Here is a 27,902-nt window from a genome sequence, read left to right on the forward strand (position 1 = left end):
GGGGACCACCAATTCCCACACGCCAAAGCTGTCCACATTTTTATGAAGCGCACCACCCTTATGGCTTTCACAGCTGCCTCTGAGGAGGGTGAAAGTGAACACAAAACCTTTTCCATGTTCATCCATACCAAGAAAAAAAAAATAGGCAGGCAAGTGGCTTTCAACTCTGTCTACTGTGTCTTTAAGAGAAGATCTCGACGTTGACTTCTGCAACTAAGGCGTGGCACCATCCGTCTTTTATCTGCAGAAGATAACCCTATTCTGGACAAAACAGAACTGTGATGCAGAGAGAAACCCTCAGCCTGTCTTCACAGAAGCCTTCAGAAGCATCCCAGAGGAAGTCAAGACAAGGCCCTACTCCTCTCATTCTTCCTTATCTTTGGCCTCGGGAACAGCAAAAAAAAAATCAAAACATTCGCCTGCTTAGGCCTAAATAGCAGGGAAGCCGGTTCTGCCTGCAATCTCAGGTAATTCATTCATTGGATCCTTCTTTCATCAGCCAACCTCTGAATGCAAAACGGGCCAAGGACAGAAAGTTCAGAAAACCCAGCCGTGAGAGGCCTGCAGCTGACAAAGATGCGGTTAAACGCCTGGCAGTTGCTAAAGAGGCCATCCTGAGCCAGGAAACAGATGTCTTGGCTCCAGAAAGCGCCCTCAAGACCGCATTTCCCCCTCGGATCGTCTGGATCCTGAAGTTCTGGCTCAAAGCGTCGTCTCGCAGGATTGCAAATCCGTTTCAAGGAATTAAAAAAGGAAGAGGAATGGGAAGCAGGCAGTCTTTGACTTAGCAATCCTCCGATTAGGGACCGTCTGGACTTACGACAGTGCTGGAAAAAAGTAACTCACAACTAATCCTCGCGTGTTGTAGCACCCGCTGCACAATGGCGCAAAACCGGGCACGGCTCACTTAACAACTGCCTTGCTTGGGAATGGATGCTCTGGCCCAGTGGTGGGTTTCAAATAATTTAACAACCGGTTCTCTGCCATAATATAGAGCTGAGGTGGCGCAGTGGTTAGGGTGCAGCACTGCAGGCCACTTCAGCTGACTGTTATCTGCAGTTCGGCGGTTCAAATCTCACCGGCTCAAGGTTGACTCAGCCTTCCATCCTTCCGAGGTGGGTAAAATGAGGACCCGGATTGTTGTTGGGGGCGATATGCTGACTCTGTAAACCGCTTAGAGAGGGCTGAAAGCCCTATGAAGCGGTATATAAGTCGAACTGCTATTGCTATTGCTAAAGGTCATAATTAGTACCTTGAATCGCACCCGGAAGACAACCGGCAACCAGTGCAGGCCGCCTAAAAGGGGTGTAACATGGGAGCACCTGGAAGGAGGGAAGGTTGAGATCAAACTGCTAGCAGTGGGCAGAATTTGCTTGCAGTGCTGAATTCTAATCACTGCGCCAACATGGCCCTTCCTTCTTTCCTTCCTTCCTTCCTTCCTTCCTTCCTTCCTTCCTTCCTTCCTTCCTTCCTTCCTTCCTTCCTTCCTTCCTTCCTTCCTTCCTTCCTTCCTGGTAATAGCACTTAGATTTATATACAGTCTCACAGTGCTTCCCAGCCCTCTCTAAGTGGCTTACAGAGTCAGCCTCTTGCCCCCAGCAATCCGGGTCCTCATTTCACTGACCTCGAAAGGACGGAAGGCTGAGTCAACCTAGAGCTTGTGGGACTTGGAACTGTATATGAAAATAAAGGAATGGCTCAAAATAGGTAGCTACGTGTCTTCACCCAAGGTATTTGGGCTCCGCATTAAACACCTCCGGAAGGGAATAAAGGAAAACACACACACCCATTAAGTTGCTGTTCAGGAGGAAAACCCCGTGGGCAGCTCCAGCTTTCTCCATGAGAAGATAGAATGGGTGGACGCCGTAGAGATTGTAGAATTCCTGTACACAACAGAGAGAGAAAACTTCAGGTTGATTTTTTTCCTTTCTATTCTATTCTATTCTATTCTATTTATTAAATTTATAGGCCGCCCAATCCCGGAGGATTCCGGGCGGCTTACAGAAATAAAAATATTAAGAAAGATTAAAAGCAAATAAAACACAGCAAATTAAAAGAAACACAACATGCACCCAATCTAAGTGGGGCTGGACCTCAGTCCAGAGGTCAACAGCCCTAGGCCTGCCGGAATAGCCAGGTTTTGATAGCTTTTCAGAAGGCCATGAGAATGGGTAGGGTCCGGATCTCTGGGGGCAGCTCATTCCATAGGGCCAGAGGAGCAACAGAGAAGGCCCTACTCCGAGGCGTCGCCAGCTGACATTGTCCAGCTGATGGCACCTGGAGAAGGCCCATCCTGTGCGATCTTATCGGTCTTAGGGAGGTGTGCGGCAGAAGACGGTCTCGAAGGTATCCGGGTCCTAGGCCATGTAGGGCTTTAAAGGTAATAACCAGCACCTTGAATCGTACTCGGAGACCAATAGGAAGCCAGTGCAACTCGCGGAGGATAGGTGTAGTGTGGGTGTACCTTGGTACCTTTCCACAGCCAATCATCCGGGTGATTTGAAAGTGAGACAGAGGCACATTAAGAACAAAGGAAGACTTTCCTGAATCGTGTCAAAGTTGCATCCAGCCCCTTGTGATATGATAGCTTTATTGATTATAGGCCAGTGATCGCTGACCCAGAGTATCTGCTCTGGCGCATGGAAATCCAGAGGAGGGAGGGAACCAAGGGGGAAAAAATTGTAACCCCACTGAAAATAAAACCAACTGTCAGCCTCTGCTTTGCTGCTGCTTCGGCTGCCATTGAAACGGGGAGGGGGGGGCATGGGATTTGGGAGGGGTTTACTAATTGTGCTGGAGGAAGATTCTGGAGTTTGAACCTTACTGCGCATGCGGAGGAGGTTTCCCGCCAAGGCCAACGGCACCGACATTCCATCTTGGTGATGCCTTTCGAAGTTATCTCACACCTGACACTTGGGAGAATTATGATTGGACTGTAACTGGGATGCCAAGGGGTGGGGAATGGGTTATTCTATATATCATTTGCTTTCGCGCCTAAATAATCAGTCTTCGCTTTGCTACGCTTCTGATCATTCATAATTAGTAAAAGTACACTTGATTTCTATCAATGGAGTCTCGTGGTTTTCCTTTCCTAATTATCTAATGGAGGAGTGCTGACACCAACTCAACTCAAAACCGACTCCTCAACCCAGCGTGGAAACCTACCGTTGGAGGGATGTCCCGGGCCCAGAGAGGCAGCGTCTTCCACTCCATGTTATGTAGGAAGTTGCTCTGATGTTCTCCCAGCCCATAAAGAAACGTAGAAGGCAGGACCGTGGAAATCTGGAGAAACTGATCCGCGAAAAACAGGGGAGCCACTGTTGTGTTCAGCCTAGGAGAAAAAACACCCCGATGAAGGGAACGATATTTTTTTCCCCCTAGGGAAAGGAGAGGAGGGAGGAAGGAAGGAGAGAAGAAAGAGAAGAAAGGGGGGTAGGAAGGAGGGAGGGAAGGAGGGAGGGAAGCAAGGAGGGAAGCCAGGAGGGAAGGAAGGAGAGAAGAAAGGAGGGAAGGAAGGAGGGAAGGAAGGTGAGAAGGAGAGAAGAAAGGAAGGAAGGAAGGAGGGAATGTAGGAGAGAAGGAAGGGGGGAAGGAAGGAGGAAAGGAAGGGGGAAAGGAAGGAGAGAAGGAGAGAAGAAAGGAGGGAAGGAAGGAAGGAGGGAAGGAAGGAGGGAAGGAAGGAGGGAAGGAGAGAAGGAGAGAAGAAACGAGGGAAGGAAAGAGGGAGGGAGGGAAGAAGAAGTAGGACCGTTGTAAGGTAAGATGGATCTATGGGATGGTAAGAAAGCAATCTTCAAGTATATTGTCAACTGTAGGAAAAAAAAGTTATAAATACATATTATTAATAACAGTTATGAGATCATATAATTGTGAATGTATATATGAAATTGATAAAATAAAAATTTAAATTTTTTTTTAAAAAATCCCCCTTTTTTAAACTTTTGTGACTTAAGAAGGGCTTTCTAGGCGGCAGCAAAAGAAATATTGGAAATCAGCAGCGGCACGGATCATTCAGACAAATAAATAAATAAATAAATAAAATTCGGCTAGCAACTGGATCCTCAATCAATCATGACCGAAGGGGCCGATGAGCCCAGGAAAATAAATCAGTAAATGTGAAGGCTTGGGAAAGGAAAAGTTTCTCCTCAATTTGAGTTAGTAAGAAGCAGTGGTGAAATTCCATTTTTTTTTAACTACCGGTTCTGTGGGCGTAGCTTGGTGGGCGTGGCAGGGGAAAGGATACTGCAAAATCCCCATTCCCTCCCCACTCTGGGGCCAGCCAGAGGTGGCATTTGCCGGTTCTACTCAAAATTCCCGCTACCGGTTCTCCAGAACCTGTCAGAACCTGCTGGATTTCACCCCTGGTAGGAAGCCCCGAAATTCTGCCGAGCTTCTTGGTCCAGGCTGATACGGTGACATAAGACCACAAATAGAGGAGATGAAAGAGAGAGGATCCCCAGGGGGAGCTTCCTGCCTTTTCTAAACACTTGTAAATGTTGAGCAGGAGGCATCTGACCATCTGTGGTCCCTGACTGGCTGTCCTTCATAAAGGTGCAACGCAGGAAACGCAGCCATGTGACAGCCATGGTATCTGGATTCCTCTTTGTTCTGATCTAAGCTTCCCCAGCAGTACAAAACCAAATTCTTGTCCCAATAAACCTCTTTTAATTAATTGACAGTGAATTCCTCTCCAGCAAAGACTTTCCTCTCCTGCAGTCTTCCAAGATAGTTCACAATTTATCAGGCTTGGAGAAGTGCCAGGCTGATATCTTTCAGATGTCCTAATAATTGGGAAGAATGCAGGAATGAACGAATTGACTCCTGCAAACTCCACTCCCCATTCGCTCCTCTTTTATTCCTCATGGGAGGGGCCATTCATCGTCCACCTGTGGCCTTCCTCTCAAGTCGACCCCTGTTCTTTAGCTGCTCCCTTCGTCTGGCAACTCTGCGCATGCGCACACTGGGAACAGGCTCCAGCTGTTCGTCTGCCTCACTGATGCCTGACTCCAAAGGCAGCTGATAACTGTCAGACGGCCCTGGCCCCCTCTCTGCTTCAGCCCCAATCAGAGCCTCCCCCAGACTCCAGGACTAGCCCATGTTCCTTCCCAACCTCCTCACTGTCTGAATCTTCCCCCAGTTCCGCTGGAGGGCCACAACACTCTCTTTCAAAAATACTGATTTCAGAGGACGGAGCTGTTGCACAACCCCTCTTGGCTATTACTGATTGGAGAAGGGGTGTGTGTGTGTGATCAGGCAGCCTCCTCTCTCTGGAAAGACAGCAGGATAAGAGCCGTAGGAGAAAAAAAGCTTACAGAACTGTCCCGGAGAGTCTTCGCTTCACGACCAAACCAAAAGGCTCCTTGCACAACTCCACGGAATAGAGGGGATTCTCCGCCTTCTTGGTGGCTTGGGGGACGTCAAGAGGCACCTCGTACCGGGGATTGGTGGCATCGGTGATCTACGAAGAGAAACACAAACACGGATCGCGTGGAAGCAAAGGCCACATCGGGAAGGGGCAGCGAGAACGTTTGACAAGTGTCTCACCTTTTCTTTTAAAAAAGGTTTTTTTTTTCTATTTTTATTCTCACATATAGTTACAGGTATACATTCACATAGTTATTCTCCTTATTTATCTTTATCACTTTTACATATTGTTTTTCCATATAAAAAGTTAAAATATACATTCTGGGTCACTTTTCTTACCATCCCATACAGCTATTTTGTATTATCACCACCCTATTTTTCTTTCATCCTCCCTCCCTCCTCTACTTCCTTCCTTCCTCCTCTCCTTTCTTTTTCCTTCTTCCCTTGCCTCTCCCCTACTCCTCTTTTCCTCTTCCCTCTCCTACACTCTTTCTTTCTAACCCTTCCCTCCTTCCTCTCCTTTCCTCTTCCTTCCGCCTCTCCTTTCCCTTTCCTTCTTCCCTTGCCTCTCCCCTACTCCTCTCTTCCTCTTCCCCCTCCTACCCTCTCCTTTCTATCCCTTCCTCTCCTTTCCCTTTCCTTCTTTCCTTACCTCTCCCCTACTCCTCTTCCTCTTCCTTCTCCTACCCTCTCTCCTTCTCTTTCTATCCTTCCTCTCCTTTCCTCTTCCTTCCTCCTCTCCTTTCCCTTTCCTTCTTCCCTTACCTCTCCCCTACTCCTCTCTTCCGCTTCCCTCTCCTAGCCTCTCCCCTTCTCTTTCTATCCCTTCCCTCCCTCCTTTCCTTTTTCTTCTTTCTCTCCCCTTTCCTCTCCTTCTCTTCCTTTCCTTTTCTGCTGTTGGTTGGTTACCTCTTTTCAAGTGTCTCACCTTGACACGCAACCGAGAATCCGTTTCAAAGTCCACGCTGAGCCGCAGCTTCTCAACATCTTTCGGATAATAAGTCTTCGTTTCCCTGGTTAGAAAACCCACCAGCCCCAGCTCAGTCTCGTTCGTGGCCCCCAAGGTGTAGCTGGGGAAATCGGGGGGATAGAAGCACCAGGGAATCCCGTTCATCCTATCGAGGGGCGTCTCGCCGTCCACAAAACAGCACCCCCGGCCCTCACAAAGTTCTCGCGTCACAATCACGCTTTTCTCCGGGTAGCAGTCAAAGCGCCGGTTCTCTGGCACGGAGGAGCATTTGGACAGGCAGGGAACCACGTGCTGGCCCCACCAAATCTGGCCGAGAACCCAAACTGTCACCCCGCTCAGGAGGGCGGCCACCATCAAGAGGCCCCCGCCTAGCCACCAAGCCGACAACTTCTGATGGCACAATGGTTTCCCATCAGGGTCTTCCTCCCCTGCCTCGGTGATCCCGGGGATGTCCGTGCTCAGCTTCTGATAGGACTTCATGGTGGCGGTTGCTGCGGGAGGAAGATAAACAGTGGATGCTTCACAGCTCATTCCCACAACACTGTCAAATGATTTACTAAGCCTGTATTACTATTCTTCTTCTCTTCCTTCCTGGTACCTCTCTCTTCCCACTTATGACTGTAACCACGTTGCTTTTATCTCTACAATTTATATTGTTTCATTTGTTTCCTAGTACGATTGGATAGCTTATTAGTAACCTATGACTCTCACTGTGTTTTATCTTATGGTTTTTGATGAATATTTTTTATTCTCCTTATGTTCACTGAGAGCATCTGCACCAAAGACAAATTCCTTGTGTGTCCAATCACACTTGTCTAATAAAGAATTCTATTCTAAACTCCTATTCTATTCTATTTTAAACTCCTATTCTATTCTAAACTCTTATTCTATTCTATTCCCTATTCTATTCTATATTTTATTCTTTATTCTATTCTAAACTCTTATTCTATTCTATTTTAAACTCTTATTCTATTCTATATTCTATTCTATTCCCTATTCTAATCTTTATTCTATTCTTTATTCTATTCTAAACTCTTATTCTATTCTATTCTAAACTCTTATTCTATTCTATATTCTATTCTTTATTCTATTCTAAACTCTTATTCTATTCTAAACTCTTATTCTATTCTATATTCTATTCTTTATTCTATTCTAAACTCTTATTCTATTTTACTTATGCTATATTCTATTCTATTCCCTATTCTATTCTTTATTCCATTCTAAACTCTTATTCCATTATTTATTCTATTCTATATTCTATTCTAAACTCTTATTCTATTCCTTATTCTATTCTATATTCTATTCCCTATTCTATTCTTTATTCTATTCTATTCTTTATTCCATTCTAAACTCTTATTCTATTATTTATTCTATTCTATATTCTATTCTATTCTTTATTCTATTCTATTCTAAACTCCTATTCTATTATTTATTCTATTCTATATTCTATTCTAAACTCTTATTCTATTCCTTATTCTATTCTATATTCTATTCTATTCTAAACTCTTATTCTATTCTATTCCCTTTTCTATTCCATTCTTAATAAATTCAACTTTATCTGTAGTTCTCGGGATCATAAGGACAGGGAGTGAAAACGAGGAACGTTATTTACGCTCCAAGGATCTCCAGATCATAGTCCTGCGAGGAAAAGGGATGAAGGCCCCCTCTGAAGGGGACAAGAAAGCTTCCTCCCATAACCAGGGGCTCCAACTGAGTGAACCCAACTGATTGACGATCCCACCATTGCTTCGGCGCCTCAGCTGGCTACTAGCTTGGCTCCAAATCCAAGATAAGGACCTGAAAACATCTTAATTCAGGAGCCTGGAGGCTTCGAAGCGCTGTTTGGTGCACCGCGTCACCCGGGGCCCCGATTAGATCATCGTCAGCTGTCTCCTGCTCTCTGCCCAAGCCCGGCTTTCTACTGGACTCCCGCTAGACAGCAAGCGTAGCCATGTTGCTGGTGAGGAGGGAGAGAAATCCCAAGGCTCCCAGGGAAACGCAGCAGTCACCGGAATCAGGCTGCGAGTGGGTGGACACAGCCACGAATAATCCTCGGAGGAAGCATCTAGGAAGCTCTTGGGGGGGTCACGATGGTTAGAAATCAAGGAAGAGGGGACAGTGGAGAGAACCCTGGGGAGGGCGAGGGGAGAGCGGGTGCAGAAAGCAAAGTTTAGTCAAGCCACAAACAAACCGTTTTAAAGGTGTTTTGGACACGGGGAAAGTCCCCCCCACCTCCCAAGCAGGGCTTCCTAAGTTACCTTGGTGAGGTCAAGAGGAAGGCCAGCCCAGAACTAAAAAAAGAAAAGAAAAGCAAGTCATACCTGTGTGTGTGTGTGTTTGTGTGTGTGCGTGCTTCTCCTCTTGATAGAGCCACAGCAGGAAGGGGAAGAGAGCCACCCAGCGTGCGGCACTTGCAACACACACACACACAACAGTAAACCTTCTACAAAAAGCGCCGGCTTGAAACGAAACCCCCCAAACAGGGCATTGCAAATCAGGCTTAAAGCTTCATGGGGTGCCTGCTTTTGTTGTTTTTAAGAAGCCTTCTATGCCAACCCCTTGTCTTCCCTTCTGTTCCTGGCCTTATCCAGCATGGACCCGATGCATCTTGAGTTTTTTTTTTCCCCTCTCCCAAGACTGACAAGAGGCTTCTCTTCGTTTCATGCGTCATCAAAGATACCATCCAAAAAGCACAACAAAGAATGTGGCGCAGGTGGTTAAATGCAGCACTGCAGGCTACTGCTAGATCAGCAGTTCAGCGGTTCAAATCTCACCGGCTCAGGGTTGACTCAGCCTTCCATCCTTCCGAGGTGGGTAAAATGAGGACCCAGATTGTTGGGGGCAATATGCTGACTCTCTGTAAACCGCTTAGAGAGGCCTGAAAGGCTCCTGAAGCGGTATATAAGTCCACTGCTATTATTCTTTCTGCGCCAACTCGGGAAGCTGAAACTACCCAAGGAGCTGCTGATTTAGTTCTACGGAGGAATGATTGAGTCTGTCATCTGCACCTCCATAACTGCCCGGTTTGGCTCTGCAACCCAACAAGACAGACAGAGACTTCAGGGGATAATTAGAACTGCAGGGGGGGAAAAAAACAGTTACTGCCAACCTGCCTTCCATTGAGGCACTGTAAGAGTCAAAAAGAGGGCTGGGAAAATATTTACAGACCCTTCGCATCCTGGACATAAATTGTTCCAGCTCCTACCCCTCAAAACGACTCTATAGGGCACCGCACACCAAGACAACGAGACACAAGAACAGTTTTTCCCCTGAATGCCATCACTCTGCTTAACAACTAACTAACACCACTGTCAAACCATTCACTAAGGCTGCATTACTATTACTATTCGTCTTCTCATCGTTCCTATCGCGCATCTCCTCCCACTTATGACTGCAGGACTGTAACTTTGCTGCTTGTATCTTTACGATTGATATTGATATTGATTGTTTCCTGATTGCCTATTTGTACCCTAGGACTATCATTAAGTGCTGTATCTTACGATTCTTGACGAATGTATCTTAACTTTTTATGTACACTGAGCATAACAAATCATTAAGTGCTGTATCTTATGGTTCTTGATGAATGTATCTTATCTTTTTACACACACTGAGCATAACAAATTCCTTGGCCAATAAAGAATTCTATTCTATTTTTTATATTCTATTCTATTCTATGCAGTTACCTTCCCACCAAAGGTGGTTCCTATTTTTCTACTTGCATTTTTTACGTGCTTTCGAACTGCTAGGTTGGCAGAAGCTGGGACAAGTCACGGGAGCTCCCTCCGTTACACAGCGCTAGGGATTCGAACCGCCAAACTGCTAACCTTTCTGATCGACAACTCAGCGTCTTCGCCACTAAGCCTCCGCGTCCCTTATCACTAAATATATACATATATAAGGATTTGAAAAATAACTGCAATAGACACCAATCTATTGTCATAGATTGATAAATAGTCATCAATCAAAATCTGCAAGGATCTTCAGATAGGCTGGGAAAAAACTCCCCGGTTTATCCGCCCTACGGATGGAGAGGATGGGATCTAGGGCTCCAGGCCACGCAGGCATCCCGCCAGAGAAAGAATCCCGCCCCCCGCGCCCCCTTTTGTTTCAAAAAGCAAGGAGACCCTCCCGAGTTCATTCATGCTTTTCGACCACGCATTCCCGCGCTTCCTCTTTCCCCAAAGAATGAAAGGGAGTGGGCGTGGCCAGGCCGTGGGCGCGGCTAAAAGAGAACGACTCTAGCGACGAAAGGGGCGTGGCGTCCTCCCTAACTCCTTCTCCACCTCCGACGTGAGGAAGCTCAAGAGACATCCCTATCCCGGAAACCAGACGGAGAGCTCCCATTGGCTGGAAGCGTTCAAAATCAAAGGCTGGGCGGGAAAGAAAGAAAAAAGATAGGGAGGAGGAGGAGCTTCGCGCGCGCGCGTTCGCGATTGGTTCTTTTCTCCCCCTCCCTTTCTTCCCCCCCCCCCCGTTGTGGTTCCTCCTCCTCCGCTCATTCGCCGGACACGCGCGCCCGGGAAGGCTGCTAACCGAAAGGGAGGGGGGGAAAAAGGAGGAGGAGGAGGCGCGCGCAGCTCCCCCCCTCACTCCTCCCGCCCTCCCCCCCCCTCCGCTGACTCGCCCGTTGGCGGGGCTTTCCCGCCTCCCGTCACCTTAGAAGCCCCGCCGGGCAACGGCTGGTCGCCGGCTGAGCGCTCCAGGTAAGGAGATGGCGGGGGACGGGGGAGGGAAAGCCGTAACGGCGGGAAGAGGAGAGGAAACGGGGGTTGGGTGGAGGTGAGAGGGAGGGGGAAACGGAACGAAAGCGAACACTCCCCGCTGAGGGGAAAGAGAAGCGGCCTGAGCGGCGCCGCCTCTTTGGCCGCGCGCTTGCGTAGACGCGCCAGGGCGGGGCCTAAGGGTGGGCGGGGCGGAGAGGGCGGGGTTTTCCCGTCTCGCACGTGGCGGAAGCGAACTCGCATCCTATTTACTTACTTTGTTTATTTATTTTATTTATTTCATATATATATATATATACATGCAACCCTGCTTTGTCTCGGGGCGTTGTACATACAGGAAGCTGCATCCTTAAGCCCCTAACGATTAATTGCAGGTAGTCCTTGAGGTACTAGTGAACATTTGTGACACTTAGTGACATTTGAGGTTACAGCGGCATGGAAAAAGGGGACCTGGGGCGTTTTCAGACTTGTGACCCTTGCAGCATCCCCATAATCATACGATTTGCATTATTTGGATGCTTGACAACTGATTCACATTGATGGTGGTGGCCGTGTCACCCAATGTGGCAAGGAAGGTGGTTAAACGGGGCAAAACTAACACATTTTTCACTTGGCACCACAAAGGCTGGGCTCTCTTGTGGTCGTAAGTCGAGGACTACCTGTACTGCTGTAACCCCTGTTCTTTTAGCCAACGGGTGTTTTCTAGGGAAGGCTATAAACTCCCTTCTTGCTCTAAGCCAGGACATTGATTGAATAAGCCACCAATATGAGCCGAGGTGGCGCAGTGGTTAGGGTGCAGTACTGCAGGCCACTTCAGCTGACTGTTATCTGCAGTTCATCGGTTCTAATCTCACCGGCTCAAGGTTGACTCAGCTTTTCATCCTTCCGAGGTGGGTGAAATGAGGACCCAGACTGTGGGGGCAAATATGCTGACTCTGTAAACCGCTTAGAGAGGGCTGAAAGCCCTATGAAGCGGTATATAAGTCTAACTGCTATTGCTATTGCTAATTTGTGAGGTAATAACCTGTCCTACATATCGGTGACCTGGCTTACCAGCCCACCAAGCAAGCCATCATTAAGGCACAGGGAAATGCAGCCGGCTTGCAAATTTGGTTGGGCTGAGAGAAGGATTTCCCCTCCAGTAAACGCCTGGCTGGTTTGGCCAGATCTGAGTTTTTGTTGTACAGTGATATTCTACACCAATAATTCTTTGTGTCAGGATACCACATGCCTCCATAAACAAACACTTTCACTGTGAACTCCTTTCGTAGCAGCAGATGAATCTAGACTACGGGTATTATTTTCCAAAGCAAGCCTAGGCCTGCTTTTAAGAGCCATAAACATAATTGATGCTTTTGGGGGCCTTATCTGTTGCTACTGGAATTTCCCCCTCCTGGGGACAAAATCAGTTAAAACCTGGGAAGCCCCTGGCTTCAGACCTCACCTCCGTCCTGCAGAAACAGCACCCAATGAAACCATTTTAAGGAACTGCTGTTATATGAATCTTATTTTCACTTTTAAAGGGGTGGGGGGGAGAATAACCACCTTCCCACAAAGAAGGGGGTCCACGTGGCTGGGTTTGCAGTGGGATTTTTCAACCTTTCCATTTGTGTGTGCAGGTAGTTGTTATAAGATAGGGTTCCACCACAAAACCGCGTTCGACTAAAGCGCGCTCGACGAAACCGCGTAGCTGACGTCATCACAGGGCGACAACAGCGCGGAGACAGAAGCACGCTGTAAACGCTAAACCTAAAATTAACACCTAAACCTAACCCCCACAAACCTAACCCTAATCCTAACCCTTAACCTAACCCTAAACCTAATCCTAACCCTAAACCTAACCCTTACCTTAAGTTGAATCGGCTTGCTTTCAAAGCGCTATTTAAAGCGCCCTTCTTTCTCCGCGCTCGCTGTTGTCACCCTGCTGATGACGTCAGCGACGCAGTTTAATCGGACGCGGCTTAGTCGAGCGTGGTTTTGTCGTGCCACGTAAGATAGCGAGGTATGACCATAATTGAGCCTCAAATTTCTGTGGTTAAGTGCATTTTGCTCCATTGTCCAACCTTTCTTGCCACGGTTGTTAAGGGAATCCCTGCAGTTGTTCAGTTAGTGACAGTCATTAAGTGAATCCGGCTTCCCTATTGACTTGGCTTGTCAGGAGGGATCGCTCGACCCCAGGACACCGCAACCATCATAAATACAAACCAGTTGCCGAGCACCTGAATTTTGATCACATGATCATGGGGATGCTGCAAAAGTCATAGGAATAAGTCCCCTTTTTGGGTGCTGTTGTCACTTTGAACAGTCATTAAATATTATTATTATTATTATACAATTGTATCACAGCGGCCAGTTGTTTCGCCGGATTTGGCATTGGTTACTAGTCAGGCCCCACCCAGGGGCCTAGTAGTAGTAGTAGTAGTTGTTGTTGTTGTTGTTGTTGTTATTATTATTATTATTATTATTATTATTATTATTATTATTATTATTAATGGATTTATAGGCCGCCCAATCCCAGAGGACTCCGGGCATCTTACAGACGAAAAGAAAGTAATTAGTAAAAAAACAAAAAACAAAAACAATTTAAAAACATCACCATGCACCCAATCTGATCGGGGCTGGACCTCAGTAACAGGGCAACAGCCCCAGGCCTGCCGGAATAGCCAGGTTTTAACAGCTTTTCGGAAGGCCATGAGAGTGGGTAAGGTCCGGATCTCTGGGAGTAGTTCATTCCATAGGGTCGGAGCAGCCACAGAGAAGGACCTCCTCCGGGGAGCGCCAGCCGACACTGCCTGGCTGACGGCACCTGAAGGAGGCCCACCCTGTGCGATCTCACCGGCCGTTGGGAGGTATGCGGCAGTAGGCGGTCTCGCAGGTATAAACTGTTGTAAGCCGAGGGCTACCTGTACTAGCTCCTAGAATCCCACCATTCCTGAGACTTGTGGGAAGTTGGTCCTCCCCTTCCCAATCTGTGGGGGGGGGGGGGGAGGGCAGATTGCATAAGGCTGTGATGGTTGCAACTGTGCAAAGGCTGTGTGACCAGTGGCCTGCTGAGCTAAGAAAGGTCGACCTCTAGAGAGACGTAGAGAGATCTATTCTAGAAGTTCTTAAATGGGTTGTTTCCTAGTGTGCGTAACTGGCTGGCCAGATTTGAATGATTAGGAGTTGATTTGGAAAGTTTGAGGGGGGTTTGTCCTCCGAAGGGAATTTTACACGCGTCGAATGAATCACCAGAGCATCCTATGCGAGGTAGGAGATGCTTCTTGAGTCATCGCATTTTTGACTTTTCGGTTGGAGCGTGCATGCACGGCTCTGTCTTAACTGCTCCAAGAAACCATTCAGTGCATTCTACCTCCATGCTCCCTACCAGCATGCATCAGCAGGCATCGGGCATTCGGAGAAGACATGCAGCAGGTATTGGGGGGGGTGGGGGGGCGTTGCTTGAACTGGATGCTAAAATGGGGGTGGCCGGTTGCAAAAATAACAGGGACTTTCCTGTTCTTCAAATGCAGCCTACTCTCAGTGTTAGCAACTGGAGGTACTTTCACAAAACAGCTCAACTCTGAATTCTTAAGGAGGAACCGATGCTTAATTCTCGCCTTCCATGTGGCCACCTATGAGGCTATCCAAGTTCTCACAAGGTCTTGATTTCACGATTAATGATAGCAATAGCAATAGCAGTAGACTTATATACCGCTTCATAGGCCTTTCAGGCCTCTCTAAGCGGTTTACAGAGAGTCAGCATATTGCCCCCAACAATCTGGGTCCTCATTTTACCCACCTCGGAAGGATGGAAGGCTGAGTCAACCCTGAGCCGGTGAGATTTGAACCACTGACCTGCTGATCTAGCAGTAGCCTGCAGTGCTGCATTTAACCACTGCGCCACCTTGGCTCATGATGAAAAGGGGCTTCACCAGTCTGGGAGATTGGCTCACTGGTTAGACTGGACATCTTAGTGGCCCCCCATACGAGACCCATCTGTGTCTAGTTTGCTCAAAGAGAACCTTGCCTGCTTCTTTGGTCTTTATGCAAACCTGGTTAGTTCCGGTAACCATCTTAGGGGCCAATTAAGCCAAAGGCTCCCCTTCTGCCTTCGCCAGATTGAATGTAAATAAAGTACAGGAGGTCCTCAACGTAGGGTCACAATTGAGACCGAGATTGATGTTGCTGAACGAGACATCTGTCAAGTGAGCTCTGCCCTATACTACGACTTTTCTTGCCACGGTTGTTAAGTGAATCATGGCAGTGAAGTTAGTATCCCGGTGGTTAAGTGACTCTGGCTTTCCATGGAGGGAGTTGCTGTCCGTAAGGAATTGAGACTGTGCATCTGCAGCATAATTTTGGGGGGGAGGGGGGAGAACTAAACCACGCGGTGCATAAAAATAACAATGCCATAAATGCTGAGTGATAAGGCACCAGGAGAGGGAGGAATTCCCCAACTTGCGAGAGATGAATCGCTTCCAAAGATGAGATTGTTTCAGTTCTGTCTTTTCCCTTCTCCCTCCTCCTCTGTCTCTCCTTGCAAAGCTAAGACTGTGTGAATATGTAATCCGCCCACCGAGCAAACTTCTCTATGGCAGGGACAAGCAGTAGATGCCAGAGAGGAAGGCTGTGTTTTTGCTGCCTAATCATCGTAAATGGGGGGGCCCAGAAGAAGATAGAACTATCGGGCATTTCACAACCTCTCAAGGTGGGAAGTTTGGAACACGAAAAAAAACAATTTTTTAAGCTTCTCTGCAGTCCCCTTCAAACGACTCACTTTCCCCCAGCCAGCCTGCTGGGATGCAATATTGAATTCATTTACCTTTTCTGCTTCGGCACTGTTGAAAGCCACAGCTCGCTATGTGTGGGGTTTTTTCCCCCCCTTCGTGTCTCCAACGCCCGAGAAATCGTCCTCCTTGCAGTCACTTCCTAAACACACGACGGACCGGATGTTACCCAGCGGCAGCTGGCGGTATCAGCAGGGCTTTGCGCAAATTATAATTAACCCTGTTTTGTGCTTTGGAGAGAGCCTGAACAGAGAAAAGGGGAGCTCAGGAATAACAACAATACAGCACGCCAGATATCATGGTTGTCGAGGGCTGAAACGTACAGTTCATTGATATCGCTGTACCAGGAGATGCCAGAGTTGAAGAAAAAGAACTGGGGGGGGAAAAATCATGAAATACCACCACCTGGCCATTGAAACTACACTGTTATGGATGAAACTTGTACTTGTACTTGTACTTGACGCCTCTTCACCCATTGTGGGTATAGGCGACTTCCATGGAAATTTGACGCCACTGTTTTCGGTCCTGTGCTAGGGTTGTGGCGTGATTGAGCCAAGGTGGCGTGATTGAGCCAAGGTGGCGCAGTGGTTAAATGCAGCACTGCAGGCTACTGCTAGATCAGCAGTTCAGCGGTTCAAATCTCACCGGCTCAGGGTTGACTCAGCCTTCCATCCTTCCGAGGTGGGTAAAATGAGGACCCAGATTGTTGGGCGCAATATGCTGACTCTCTGTAAACCGCTTAGAGAGGGCTGAAAGCCCTATGAAGCGGTATATAAGTCTACTGCTATTGTCAGGTGGTGCAGCCAGTCGCTATTATATGATTTTCGGCTAAGATTGAATGGGCGCATGACTATATCTTCGGCTTTCCGTTTGAAGTGACGCAGAGTGGTTAGACGAACACCTCCTTTTGGCCGTTTCCAGGTCGGACCAGGCTCTGCAAGCAGGGAAAATTTTGGGATTCGATTTTCAGGCATTCTCAATATATGGCCTAGCCAGCGCCAGCGTCTAAGTTCTATAATGGCAGAAACATTTTCACTGATATCACATCTTCGGCGGATTTCAGCATTGGATATTCTTTCAGAGTACTTGATTTTCGTAAGTCTACGCAAGCAACGGTTTTGAAATAAGTCCAGTTTGTGTTGATGAGCAACTTTTATTGGCCAGGTTTCACAACCGTATGATAACGTTGGTATGGATGAAACATGTAACAGTGATACCCATTGTCATCAGGGCACTTGGTACCATGTCCAAGAAGTTTATAAAACACATCAGGAAATTGCAGCTTCCTGCAATAACACCAGCGGAACTGCAAAAAACTGCACTACTCAGAACATTTTAAGAAGGAACTTGGTTGATACCTAGGACGCTGGCAGCAATCCGTGTCAACTATTAGCGCCAGTCAATGGTATTTGTGATGCATTTTTGAACGTTCAGTTGGCTGAGTTTCATGTTTAATGAATAAGGCATAATAATAATAATTTGTTTGATACCTATGATGCTGGCAGCAACCCGTATCAACCATCAGCGCCAGTCAATGATATTTGTGATACATTTTTAAATGTTAAGTTGACTAAGTTTCATGTTTAATGAATAAATATATCATCATAAAAACAGTGATACCCATTTTCTTGGGGACACTTGGTACCATGTCCAAGAATTCCATAAAACACATCAAGAAATTGCAGCTTCCTGCAATAACACCAGCAGAACTTCAAAAAACTGCGTTACTCGGAACATCGTACATTTTAAGAAGGAACTTGGTTGATACCCAGGACGCTGGCAGCAACCCCTATCAACATTTAGGGTATTTCTCATGCGTTCTTGAATTTTCAGTTGGCCAAAAGTCCCTTTCAGTCCGGTGGCCCCTAACTGCCCGTCTGTGGTGGGTTTCTTCCCCGGCTGGCTCTGATCATGGGGAGGACGACGGCTGTCCGGATGAGTCCTCCACACGCTGCCACTCTCACCCTCTGGGACTCATCTGCTCTTTGAATTGCCCTCCTCCCCTTTATAGAGATAGTTCTTGGCTTACGACGGTTGAGCCCAAAGCTTCTGTGGGATGCTTACAATCAGACGCAAAGAAGTGGAAACAGTCTAAAGCAGTGTCTCTCAACCTTGGCAACTTGAAGATGTCCGGACTTCAACTCCCAGGATTCCCCAGCCAGCGAATGCTGGCTGGGGAATCCTGGGAGTTGAACTCCGGACATCTTCAAGTTGCCAAGGTTGAGAAACACTGGTCTTAAAGGAAAGAAGATCAGGAACAAGAACCTTGTAGGATACTCTAGAAACATTTGTTTCTAGAAATAAATGATACCAAGAGATGCTAATGCTTTCTTGTTTTGCATTCGCCTGGAGCCAATCGCGTTCATTCAGACTGGCCTTATACTGAATGCCACCTGTAGATATGTCCATTTCGGGGCAAAGTTTGAGTAGATTTTGCTAGCAGGTAGGACAGCAACCAGCAACCTCAGGGTGTAAAATTGCAACAGGCGGGAGAGCGTTGTCAGAAGACTCTAGAAATGTGAACAAGTGCAAGGGCGGGGGGAGCACAGGAACTCTCTCTGCATTGGTGGCATCTTTCTCCCGGACGGACGCCGCCGAGTGTGTTGGCGCGCATCTTTTTCTATCGATTGGTGGTTATGTGTTGCGGGGAGAGCCAGGCCTTTGAAGACTACCCTGGTCAAAGACCAAGAGGCTTTTTGTTCTGTTTTGCTTGGAGACGGGATGGGGCCTGAATTCTGCTTCATTTCCCTCCCCTCTCCCCCTTTTAACTTATTTATTTTTCAACGTGTTTTTGAAGTTCCCTTTCCTGGCGCAACGGCCAAGTAGGTGGAGCGGAGTCTCTCCTTTTGCCTTCTAGGGGTTGGGGAGGGGAGAGGGCCGGGGCGGGCAGGCGGGCGGGCCAGCCGACCAGGGGGAGGAGAAGGAAGCCTTGCTGGCTCTCTGGGAATGCGAGCTGTTCCCCCTCTCTCTGTAAACAGCCGGTGACTCATTGCATAGCTATGGCACTGGAGCGATGCCTCTGCTAAGCCATGCTGCGTGTGTGCGCCTTCCCCGGGATAGGGAGGAACGGTCTCCACTCGCCTTGCTCTCGGACAGGATTCCCACAGAGACCCCCGCCCACCCACCCCTTCCCTGCCCTGCGCCCTGGCCTCGGTTGCCTGCAGTGCCCCCTTCCTCCAAGGAGGGGTTCCAACCTTGAGCGGGCTCCCGGGACGCCCCACAACTGCTTCCAAACATGAGGGCAGGAGAGGACAGCTGTAAAGGAATGAACAAGAGCTTGGGAAAAGATTTGCAAGTCCAAGGTAATCCTCCTCTTGACACTCCCCTCCCACTCCTCTTCCTCCTCCTCCTCCTCCTCCTCCTCCTCCTCCTCCTCCTCCTCCTCCTCTGCTTTGCTTCGCCGCCTTTCCCCATCGCGTGGCTGCTTTGGAACTTTTGCACCTGGAGCCGCTGGCCCCGGGGCCCTTGGCTCCTTTGCAGGAAGCCAAACATGGCATGGCCACCTTCCTCCCCACCCACCCCCGGCCACCTCCTGGCTGTGCTTGCCCTGAGTGACACCCTGTCAGTCAAGCTGTGCTCCTTCCACGTGTGAAGTTCAGGCTGTTTGCATTCCAGGAAGCCTCGAGCAGCTCCAGGGAGCCGTGGATCAATCCCGACCGTTTTCGGGGGAACAAAAATAAAAACCCAGACACGCTTCTCTTCTCCTCCTGCTTCGCCTTCCTTCTCTCTCTTCTCACAAGGTTCCTGCTGCATTGTCAAGCTCTTCCTGCCTGCTCCAAACCTCAGTTAAGAACCTGGAAGAGGGGGGAAAAAATGAGCCTTCTGCTAGTTCTCTTTCTGTACAAGTTCAACTCTGGAAGTTGAACAAGGCGAGATCTTAGGATGCTGCCCTGAGATTCTTTCCTTTGGTTTGGGGGGGACGGGACGCGTGGGGACCGGTTTCCTTGGGCTTGGTAAGCAGAAGGAGGCAAGTTCTCCAAAGGAAGCACCTTCACTTCTCGGATGGGCTGATGGCTTCGCTGTTTCTTTAATAAAAACAAAAGGGAGGGGGTGTTGTGGGTGTTGCAGAGGCGTGGTCTTCAGTGGGGCAGCTGTGAGGGGCCGAGGAGGAAGGGCTGGCCGAGGGGGATGTCCAGTGCCTGTTAGGAAACTTGGCTCGGCCCCTCCGCCTCCCAAGGCAAGAGCCACAGACTTCCAGTTTTGCGCCAATCCTTTGAGGATGAGGATGGTGAACGGTGGTGATTGGCACAAGTCAAGCCAGGAGCCGCTTGGGCTGAGCCAGCCAACTAACAACAACAACACCCCCCCCCCAAAATACCTTCCCATCCATCCTCTCCCTCCCCTCTTTCTCTCCCGCTCCCCCCCTCCCTTCTCTTTCTGCCCCATGCGTCCTGACATGCCTGGATCTGTTGACTGCCTCTGTCTCTCTCTCCCCCCCCCCTCGATGCCTTTGCACAGAGATGACCCCAAGTCATGATTCGCTTTTGGGCTTCTCTTGTTTCCATGGTTACCATCTCAGGGTTGGCTACTTTCCCAAGGTCACCATAGCAACTATCGGAAGGAAATCATGCTTGGGATGCTTTGGCTAGATGTCGTCTTCTCCTCTCTCTCTCTCTCTTTTTTTTATTGGAGGGGGGGTGTTAATGATTAGAACCGTGTGACATTCAGTAGACGGCGCATGGAGGACCAGGGTCCCCCACGGCCACCATCCCAGCCTTGCTTGCTTCTTGGACGGACGGACGGGTGGCGGCCACGGGAGGGAAGACCCTCCGGTCCGACGGTCTCCCATGCCCGGCCCTACAGCCTCCCCGAGCCTCGTGCTTCTTCGGCACGTCAGATTTTCATGTTGGAGCCCGGCTGGTGTGGCCTAAGCTGGCGGGAGGAGAAGGAAGCCACTGTGATGTCACAGCTGCATTGCCCTCTCCATCGGTGGTAGGTAGACGGCTCTCTGAAGCTGCTCCGAGGCTGTCATCCTTTCTCTTCCTCCTCCTCCTCCTCCTCCTCCTCCTCCTCCTCCTCCTCGCGATGCGATGCAGGTGAAGGAGGTTCTGCGCTGAAGTCTAGACAGTCGGTCTCGGAAGTAGTTGAGAGTGCCTGAGGTGAGAGTGAAGGGCAGCCGGAGAGAGCGCGGAGGGGCATCGCCCGCTGGGTTCGCTTCTCCCCTGTGCTGGGAGACCAGAGGGGGCTCCCAGTCAAGGAGAGCGGTGCCTTGTTTTCCTCTGCTCATGAGACACCCCCCCTCCCCTCCCCGCTTCATCCTCGCCCTTCTCGTCTGTCGATTCGGACTGGGGAGCAGCTTAACAGGTGGGGCTGGGAAGAGGTTGGGGACTTTCCTGTCTTTGAGGAGCCAGGAAGAGAGACGGATCTCCGGGTGGATTGTTTGCTTTTGTTGTTTTTAACGATGACCCCGGGGGGGGGGCATGGGATGAGGGTCGGATTTTGGAGGTGGCGTTCTCCCGCTTCGGAGGAAAAGCACCGAGAGCAAACTCGGGACTCACTTGGAAGGCTTGGAAAAAAGGGAAACGGGCTTTGGGGTGGGGGGGCTTTCGGAGCAGAATCTCTGGATGGGACCGGATTCTTCTGGATCCAGACATTCCGTCGCTTGAAAACTCGGGTCTGGCGAAGGATCAAGATTCAAACGGCCATCTGTTTCCAAAGCCACAAATGAGGAAAACCGCCTTTCTGGGTGGCTGGTGGTTGAGATGCGCCGTTAACGCTGGGGAGTCAGCTGAGGATTCAACAGGGTGGAAAGTCTAGCCTGGCTCTTGCGGTGCGAAAAGTCGGGGAAGAAGCTCGTCCGAATCCTTCCGGAGGGGATGGGGAAGGCTCGGCAGGAATCTTCATTCGACTCCTGCTGCCGCCGTCCCTATTTTTTTTCCCTCCTTTCGTTACGGCGCCCCAGGTTGTGAGATAACGGAGACCGGGAAGAAGCGTTATTCTCATAGAAGCTGCTTTTGAAAAAAAGAAGAGGAGGAGGAGGAGGAGGAGGAGGAGGAGAAGAAGAAGAAGAAGAAGAAGAAGAAGAAGAAGAAGAAGAAGAAGAAGAAGAAGAAGAAGAAGAAGAAGAAGAAGAAGAAGAAGAAAGGAATGCTGTCCTTTTCACAAGTTGCTTGACAAAGTCTCTTGCTTGTTTGCGTCTTGTTTAGTGACTGTTCAAAGTCACAATGTCGCTGGAAAAAGTGACACGCGACTGTTTTTCACACCCGCAACCATGGCTGCATCCCCACACATGATCACAATTCAGACCCTTGGCAAACGATTCACATTTACGACGGGATTTGCGACGCATTTGTCCCGGAAGTCACGTGATCCCCCTTTTGCGACCTTCGGACAAAGTCGATAGGGGAAGCCAGATTCACTTAACAACCGGGTGACTAACGTCACAACTGCAGTGATTCACTAAACGACGGTGGCAAGAAAAGTCATAAACGGTGCACAGCTCACTTAGCAACCTAAATCTGGGGCTCCGCTGTGGTCGTAAGTTGAGGACTATTGGTGGGAACGTTCCTATGGAAGTCCAGGGATCCTGAGACATTGGGGGGGTGGATTGAGTGGGGTGGGAGGTAAAGTTTAGAAGGCAGATTTTTTAAAAAGCAACCTCTAAGAAACATGGTGTGAAAGAGCCGAGGTGGCGCAGTGGTTAGGGTGCAGTACTGAAGGCCACTACAGCTGACTGTTATCTGCAGTTCGGCTGTTCAAATCTCACCGGCTCAAGGTTGACTCAGCCTTCCATCCTCCCGAGGTGGTTGAAATGAGGACCCGGATTGTTGTTGGGGGCGATATGCTGACTCTGTAAACCGCTTAGAGAGGGCTGAAATCCCTATGAAGCGGTATATAAGTCTAACTGCTATTGCTGTTGCTATTGCTATAGCGTTGCCAGGATAGGTACCTGTCTCTTGACTGAATCAAAATACAATGTCCTTTTCTCTGAAGCTCTTTTTCTCTCTCTTTCTCCCCACCCTTTTTTCCTTCCAGTTGCAATTTCTGAACAATTCTGTCCAGGTGACTGTATCCAGGTTATGACGACTAATCCAAAACCAAACAAAACATTTAAGGTAAGGCTTAAGTTGGATTTTTTTTTTGTAAGTGGCATCTTCAGTGAACTGTCCAAGATGCCAACTCTTCGGTCCCCACTGCCCTTCTCCACCCCTTTTCCAAAAACTGGTCTGTGCCCCAAAAGTAAAATATGAGGGTGGTGTTTTTTTTTGGCCATCAGAAACCTTCTTTACTTTTAATAAAATCAAGATTTCTGTAACTCTGGTTTGGTTATACAAATATTTTAAACACAAATTCCTCATCAGAGAGTTGGGGCACTGTAATGTTATGTGGGAATTATCTTGGGAATTGTTGTGGCCCGCCAGTGGAGCTGGCAGCAGATTCGGACAGTGAGGAGGTTGGGAAGGGACATGGGCCAGTCCTGGAGTCTGGGGAAGGCTCGGATGAGGGCTCTGCGTCGGAGGCAGAAAGGGGGCCAGGGCCGTATGCCAGTTATCAGCTGCCTTCAGAGTCAGACATCAGTGAGGCAGAAGAACAGCTGGAGCCTGTTCCCAGTGTGCGCATGCGCAGAGTTGCCAGACGAATAGAACAGCTAAAGAACTGGGGGGGACTTGGGAGTAAGGCCACAGGTGGACGGTGAATGGCCCCTCCCAGAGGGAATAAAAGAGGAGCGAGAGGGGAGGGGAGTTTGCAGGAGACAATTAGTTCGCTTAATTGGTTTGTGACTCTCCGAGACTCCTTGCCAAGTTCTGCAGATATCAGCCTGGCAGTTCTCCAAGCCAGATAAGGTCTGTGACCGTAAATCCTCCCTTGAAAGACTTTGCTGGATGTGAATGAGCAGAATTCACAGTCAATTAATAAAAGGTTTTTTTTTGTCAGGACAAGGAGCCTGCTTCATGGTCTCGGGAAGCCTGGGTCAGAGCAGGGACCCAGGAAAGGAGAATTGATGCTATCTACAAAAATGATTGGATAAGAGAGCGCAGAGCCCAGAGCTGCATAACGGGCAGAGAAAGAGGCTCACAAAAGACTCTTCCTAACTTTTCAGGCTGAAAAAAAGCCTGGCGGGAGATTCATACTTTCATATTTTCAAGATTGTGTTAATGCAGCCCTCCAATAAAGTAAAATTAGCTCATGGGGTCATGTTTCCTGTGTGGTCTGTCAGAGGGTTGACAGTTGGCTACTGGTGCTAATTACAGAAGCAAGTCAGTTACAGAATAACATTAATTTCTTCAAAATCGTCATAACTGTAACGTTGAGCAACATTTTTATAAGTGAGGAGGATACTCCGAACGGAGGCTAAGATGGGAATTGCAGGCACAAAATAGTAGTTTTAAGTCAAAGACAGACACTGCATCTCATGGGCATAAAAATGTAAGTTTGGCTTTTGTTTCTTTTCGACTCGTCCTCAAAATACTAAAAAATAGCTGGATTCCTTCCTGATGGTGGGTCTTGACAGCGGGCAGGATTTTGAACAATTGGGAGTTTGAAGAGAACGGGAGGAAGTTGGGGAGGAACCTGGGCCAGTCCTGGAGTCTGGGGAAGGATCTGATGAGGGCTCTGCATCGGAGGCAGAAGGGGGGCCAGGGCCATATGATAGTTATCAGCTGCCTTCGGAGGCAGAGATCAATGGGGCAGAAGAACAGCTGGAGCCTGTTTCCAGTGTGCGCATGCGCAGAGTTGCCAGACGAAGGGAGCAGCTAAAGAACTGGGGTTGACTTGGGAGTAAGGCCACAGGTGGATGGTGAATGGCCCCTCCCAGAGGAAATAAAAGAGGAGCGAAAGGGGAGTGGAGTTTGCAGGAGACAATTAGCTCGCTTCATTGGTTCGGGACTCTCCGAGGCTCCTTGCCAAGTTTTGCAGATCTCGACCAGGCAGCTCTCCAAGCCAGATGAGGTCTGTGACCGTAAATCCTCCTTTGAAAGACTTTGCTGGAGGTGAAGGAGCAGAATTCACAGTCAATTAATAAAATGGGTTTTTGTCGGGACCAAGAAGCCTCCGTCAGAACATCTCAAACCTTGGTCACTTTAAGACTTGTAGACTTCAACTCCCAGAATTCCTCAGCCAGCATGTGAATTCTGGGAGTTGAAGTCTGCAAGTCTTTAAAGTGACCAAGATTGGAGACCTCTGACCCAGCGTGACATAATCACGAGCTTTGTCCTGTTGGTGTCCTTTATAGGTCAAGGAGGAGTCAGGAGAAAACGCCCCGGTGCTGAGCGACGATGAACTCGTGTCAATGTCCGTGCGGGAGTTGAACCAACACTTGCGAGGTCTCACCAAAGAGGAGGTGATTCGCTTGAAGCAACGGCGGCGGACGCTCAAGAACCGGGGCTACGCCGCCAGCTGCCGGATCAAGCGGGTGACCCAGAAGGAGGAACTGGAGAGGCAGCGGGTGGAGCTCCAGCAGGAGGTGGAGAAGCTGGCGCGGGAGAACAGCAGCATGAAACTGGAGCTGGACGCCTTGCGCTCCAAGTACGAGGCCCTGCAGACCTTCGCCCGCACCGTGGCCCGCGGCCCCATCACCCCTACCAAAGTGGCGGCCACCAGCGTCATCACCATCGTCAAGTCCGCCGAAATCTCCTCCAGCTCCGTGCCGTTTTCGGCAGCGTCCTAATGTCTGAGGAGGGGAGAGAACCCGCTGCCCGGCTAGAAGGGGGGACTTTGCAGAGCCCTCTTTCCCTCTCGAGCCGGACCTCCGTCTTTCCACCCCCCAAAACAAGGGAGCCATCCAGCCACGTAGCGGCAGACTCTTCGGAAGGGCAACCCAACCGGCTGCTTTAGCTCTCGTTCAAGGAAGCCCTTTCCGGGGGCTGAAATTGAAATTGCGTATCCAGCTCGAGGAATCCGAAGGAGGCGTCTTGCACAGCTCTTCCTTGTGGCCTCCTTTTAAGCCCCAACCGACACGAGGTATCGAAGGAACCTGTGCTCGGTGCAAAAATTTCAAACGGAAAACATGGTAGAATCAACGGGCCATAGGAAAAAAACAATCTCTCTTCCTCCAGTTAGGAAAAAGAGGAGGAAATAGCAGCCCCCCTTCTTTATAGGTTGCGGGGGATGAAGGTTCTGGAACAGTGACTGCATCCAAATTTTCATAGCCCCCCCCGGGTCTTTTCTCTACAAACGCAGAAAGCCTCGGTGTGTGAATGTCCACCTCGTCGCCCTGGCGCTGCTCCGTCCCCCGCTGGAGGTCCTTTTGGTCAGGGGGCCCAGCCACATGGAACAGCGTCCTCCGCGTCACTGAAGCTGCTTCCCATGACGTGCCTGTGAAGAGGGGTCTCCTTTTTGATGTTCTGGTGTGGCTTCCAAACAATGCATCTCGGTCTGCGTCATCGTCCAGGTTCTACAGTATCACAGGGGTGGGGAAATGGGAAATATACGGAGAGCAAGGCTGCGCGGGGCTGGATTTGTTGGCTAGGGTGTGAGGGGAAAAAAAGAGATAATTTACCAGAACTTATGGAAAAGGATAGTGCTATAAAATGATGCCTTCGAATCAGCATCTTAGAAACATGAAAGCTTTGTAAAATCAAAGACATGCCGGGGAAAAAAAGTGGAAGGGTTTTGGGGGGTTTTTTTGGGACAAGGAAGAGTCAAAAAGATATATGAATTCAACCCACAGCCTTATCCATAATATTTCTGCTGCTGCAGCCCCCTTATTTTGGGGCTCTTTAACATCGAGAGTTGTCAAAAGTGAAAAGCCCAGCGAAAAGCAGAAAGAATTAGGTCTAAACCTCTACAGGGGATTGGGCTCCTTAAGAGAACGCTCGGCACGCTCGAAGATAATGAATTATGCAGAGGGACACGGGAAGGTTAAAAAAGTGGTGCTTCCGGGGGTGGGGGGGCGTTGGAGACAGGTTAAATTGGGACGTGGGTCTTGTAGCTCTGAGAAACGGAGAAAATCAGAGCGCGAAGGAGGAGTGTAGGCTACTGTCTGTATGTGTGCAAAGAAATGAGAAGTGGAGGTGAACTGAGTTTGCTCACACTTGAGAAAAGAGTGTCGGTATGGAGAGCAGAGAAGAGAGGAAAAAAGCAGGTGCGTGGATTTACGGAAAAGGCAGAGGAATGAAGGATAATGGTTAGAGTTGGGGTGTCAGTGAGGGAAGAAGGCTAGGGAACTTGGAGTTGCGGGACGAGTAAGTTGCCCTTTCAAAGTCCTTTTGCGCCGTTTTGTAAGGTTACTAGAGGAAAGAAAGGTTCAATGTGAGAATGGAAGCCTCAGAGATGGGTCGGTAATGAAATCTCCCCTCCCACCCCCTTTCTGCTTGGCTGAAGTCAACCCACCAGAGAGAAATTTCCAATTTTCTACTGGGGAGGCAACATTGACGTGGTTTTCTGCCTCACCCGCATCCTCTGGCGATCCAGGGCTGATCCTTGTTGCCCAGCCGTCTTACATATTTGCATCCCTCGCCTTGTCAAACGTGTCCCCTCTTTTGGGGCTGGATTTGAACAGAAGACCTTGCTTCCCCAAATGCTGCTAGTTCCCGTGGTGTTTTCTCGGGGTGTCTTAAAACCCCCACTTGCGTTCCCTCGCAGTTAATACCGGTAGATTGTAACCTCTCTCCTGTGGGTGCGTCCATTAATTGAAAGCAAATAAGGAAGAGTAGCTGGCCTATCACCTCGGCGTAGGGGTTGGTGGTAGGCGCAGAGTTACTAACACTGTGAATATAATACTGGTGGTAGTTGGGTGCATGGACAGCACAGGAAGACTTCTTGGCACTTAATGCTCTTCTGTGCCATTCGGTAGTTTAGTGACGAGGAAGGGGGCTAATTTTGACTGCCAGATCAGGAAGAACGAGCAAAGCTAATGGCTGTGTGTCTGTTTTGTTGGCTTCAGATTAACTCGCAAGGGGGGTTTGTCCCCCTCCGGCCTCCCCCTACCCCTCTCGAAGACCAGTTAACGCCTGGTGTTCATCCTTGCTGCTTTGGACTCCCTCACAAAAAGTTTGAGGAAGAAAACGAATTAAGTTTGCTTTTTGTTATTTTTTTCTCTTGAAAACGTCCTTTGGAGCCCCCTGGGGGGGGGTCTCTGCAAGCTTCCCGAACCCTTCAAAGCAGAGGAAAGGGGGTTAGATTGCACTGTCTTGAGTT

At 49.1% G+C, this 27,902-nt stretch overlaps 2 protein-coding genes across 4 annotated transcripts in view; one reads left to right on the forward strand and one right to left on the reverse strand.

Annotated features, from left to right (window-relative positions):
* LOC106544831 (lysosomal alpha-glucosidase) overlaps positions 1-15,970 on the reverse strand; it is a 34,063-nt gene extending 18,093 nt beyond the window's left edge. Inside the window, exons 1-5 of one of the 2 annotated variants that reach the window (XM_087729422.1) lie at positions 15,860-15,970; positions 6,293-6,825; positions 5,313-5,458; positions 3,166-3,331; positions 1,787-1,883 (exon numbers count right to left, since the gene is read on the reverse strand). In XM_087729422.1, the coding sequence (XP_087585548.1) occupies positions 1,787-1,883; positions 3,166-3,331; positions 5,313-5,458; positions 6,293-6,814 (931 nt within the window). In that variant the 5' untranslated portion in view covers positions 6,815-6,825; positions 15,860-15,970. Of the gene's footprint in view, positions 1-1,786; positions 1,884-3,165; positions 3,332-5,312; positions 5,459-6,292; positions 6,826-8,592; positions 8,614-15,859 lie in introns of those variants that run through there. The other variant, XM_087729423.1, reaches the window with a different exon arrangement.
* Positions 10,953-26,396, forward strand: MAFK (MAF bZIP transcription factor K). Of its 2 annotated transcripts, none has more exons than XM_087729425.1 (3): positions 10,953-11,037; positions 22,800-22,879; positions 24,997-26,396. In XM_087729425.1, the coding sequence occupies exons 2-3, from the start codon at positions 22,844-22,846 to the stop codon at positions 25,429-25,431; spliced, it is 471 nt and encodes a 156-aa protein (XP_087585551.1). In that variant the 5' UTR covers positions 10,953-11,037; positions 22,800-22,843; the 3' UTR covers positions 25,432-26,396. The 2 variants fall into 2 exon arrangements, with proteins under 2 accessions (XP_087585551.1, XP_087585550.1); XM_087729424.1 differs by lacking the exon at positions 10,953-11,037 and adding an exon at positions 18,753-19,126.
* Positions 26,397-27,902: the final 1,506 nt, after the last annotated feature.

Source organism: Thamnophis sirtalis, unplaced genomic scaffold (assembly GCF_051295495.1).
Source record: "Thamnophis sirtalis isolate CommonGarterSnake01/CBP01778 unplaced genomic scaffold, rThaSir2_p1.2 scaffold_14, whole genome shotgun sequence".
Lineage (NCBI taxonomy): Eukaryota > Metazoa > Chordata > Lepidosauria > Squamata > Natricidae > Thamnophis > Thamnophis sirtalis.

Bases quoted from the DNA above. Each gene is read 5' to 3' on its own strand.
- MAFK (XM_087729424.1), top strand. From the start codon at position 19,060: ATGAGGGCAGGAGAGGACAGCTGTAAAGGAATGAACAAGAGCTTGGGA. The intron at 19,127-22,799 runs GTAATCCTCCTC...TTTTCCTTCCAG, and splicing joins AAAAGATTTGCAAGTCCAAG to TTGCAATTTCTGAACAATTC. The intron at 22,880-24,996 runs GTAAGGCTTAAG...TGTCCTTTATAG, and splicing joins AACCAAACAAAACATTTAAG to GTCAAGGAGGAGTCAGGAGA.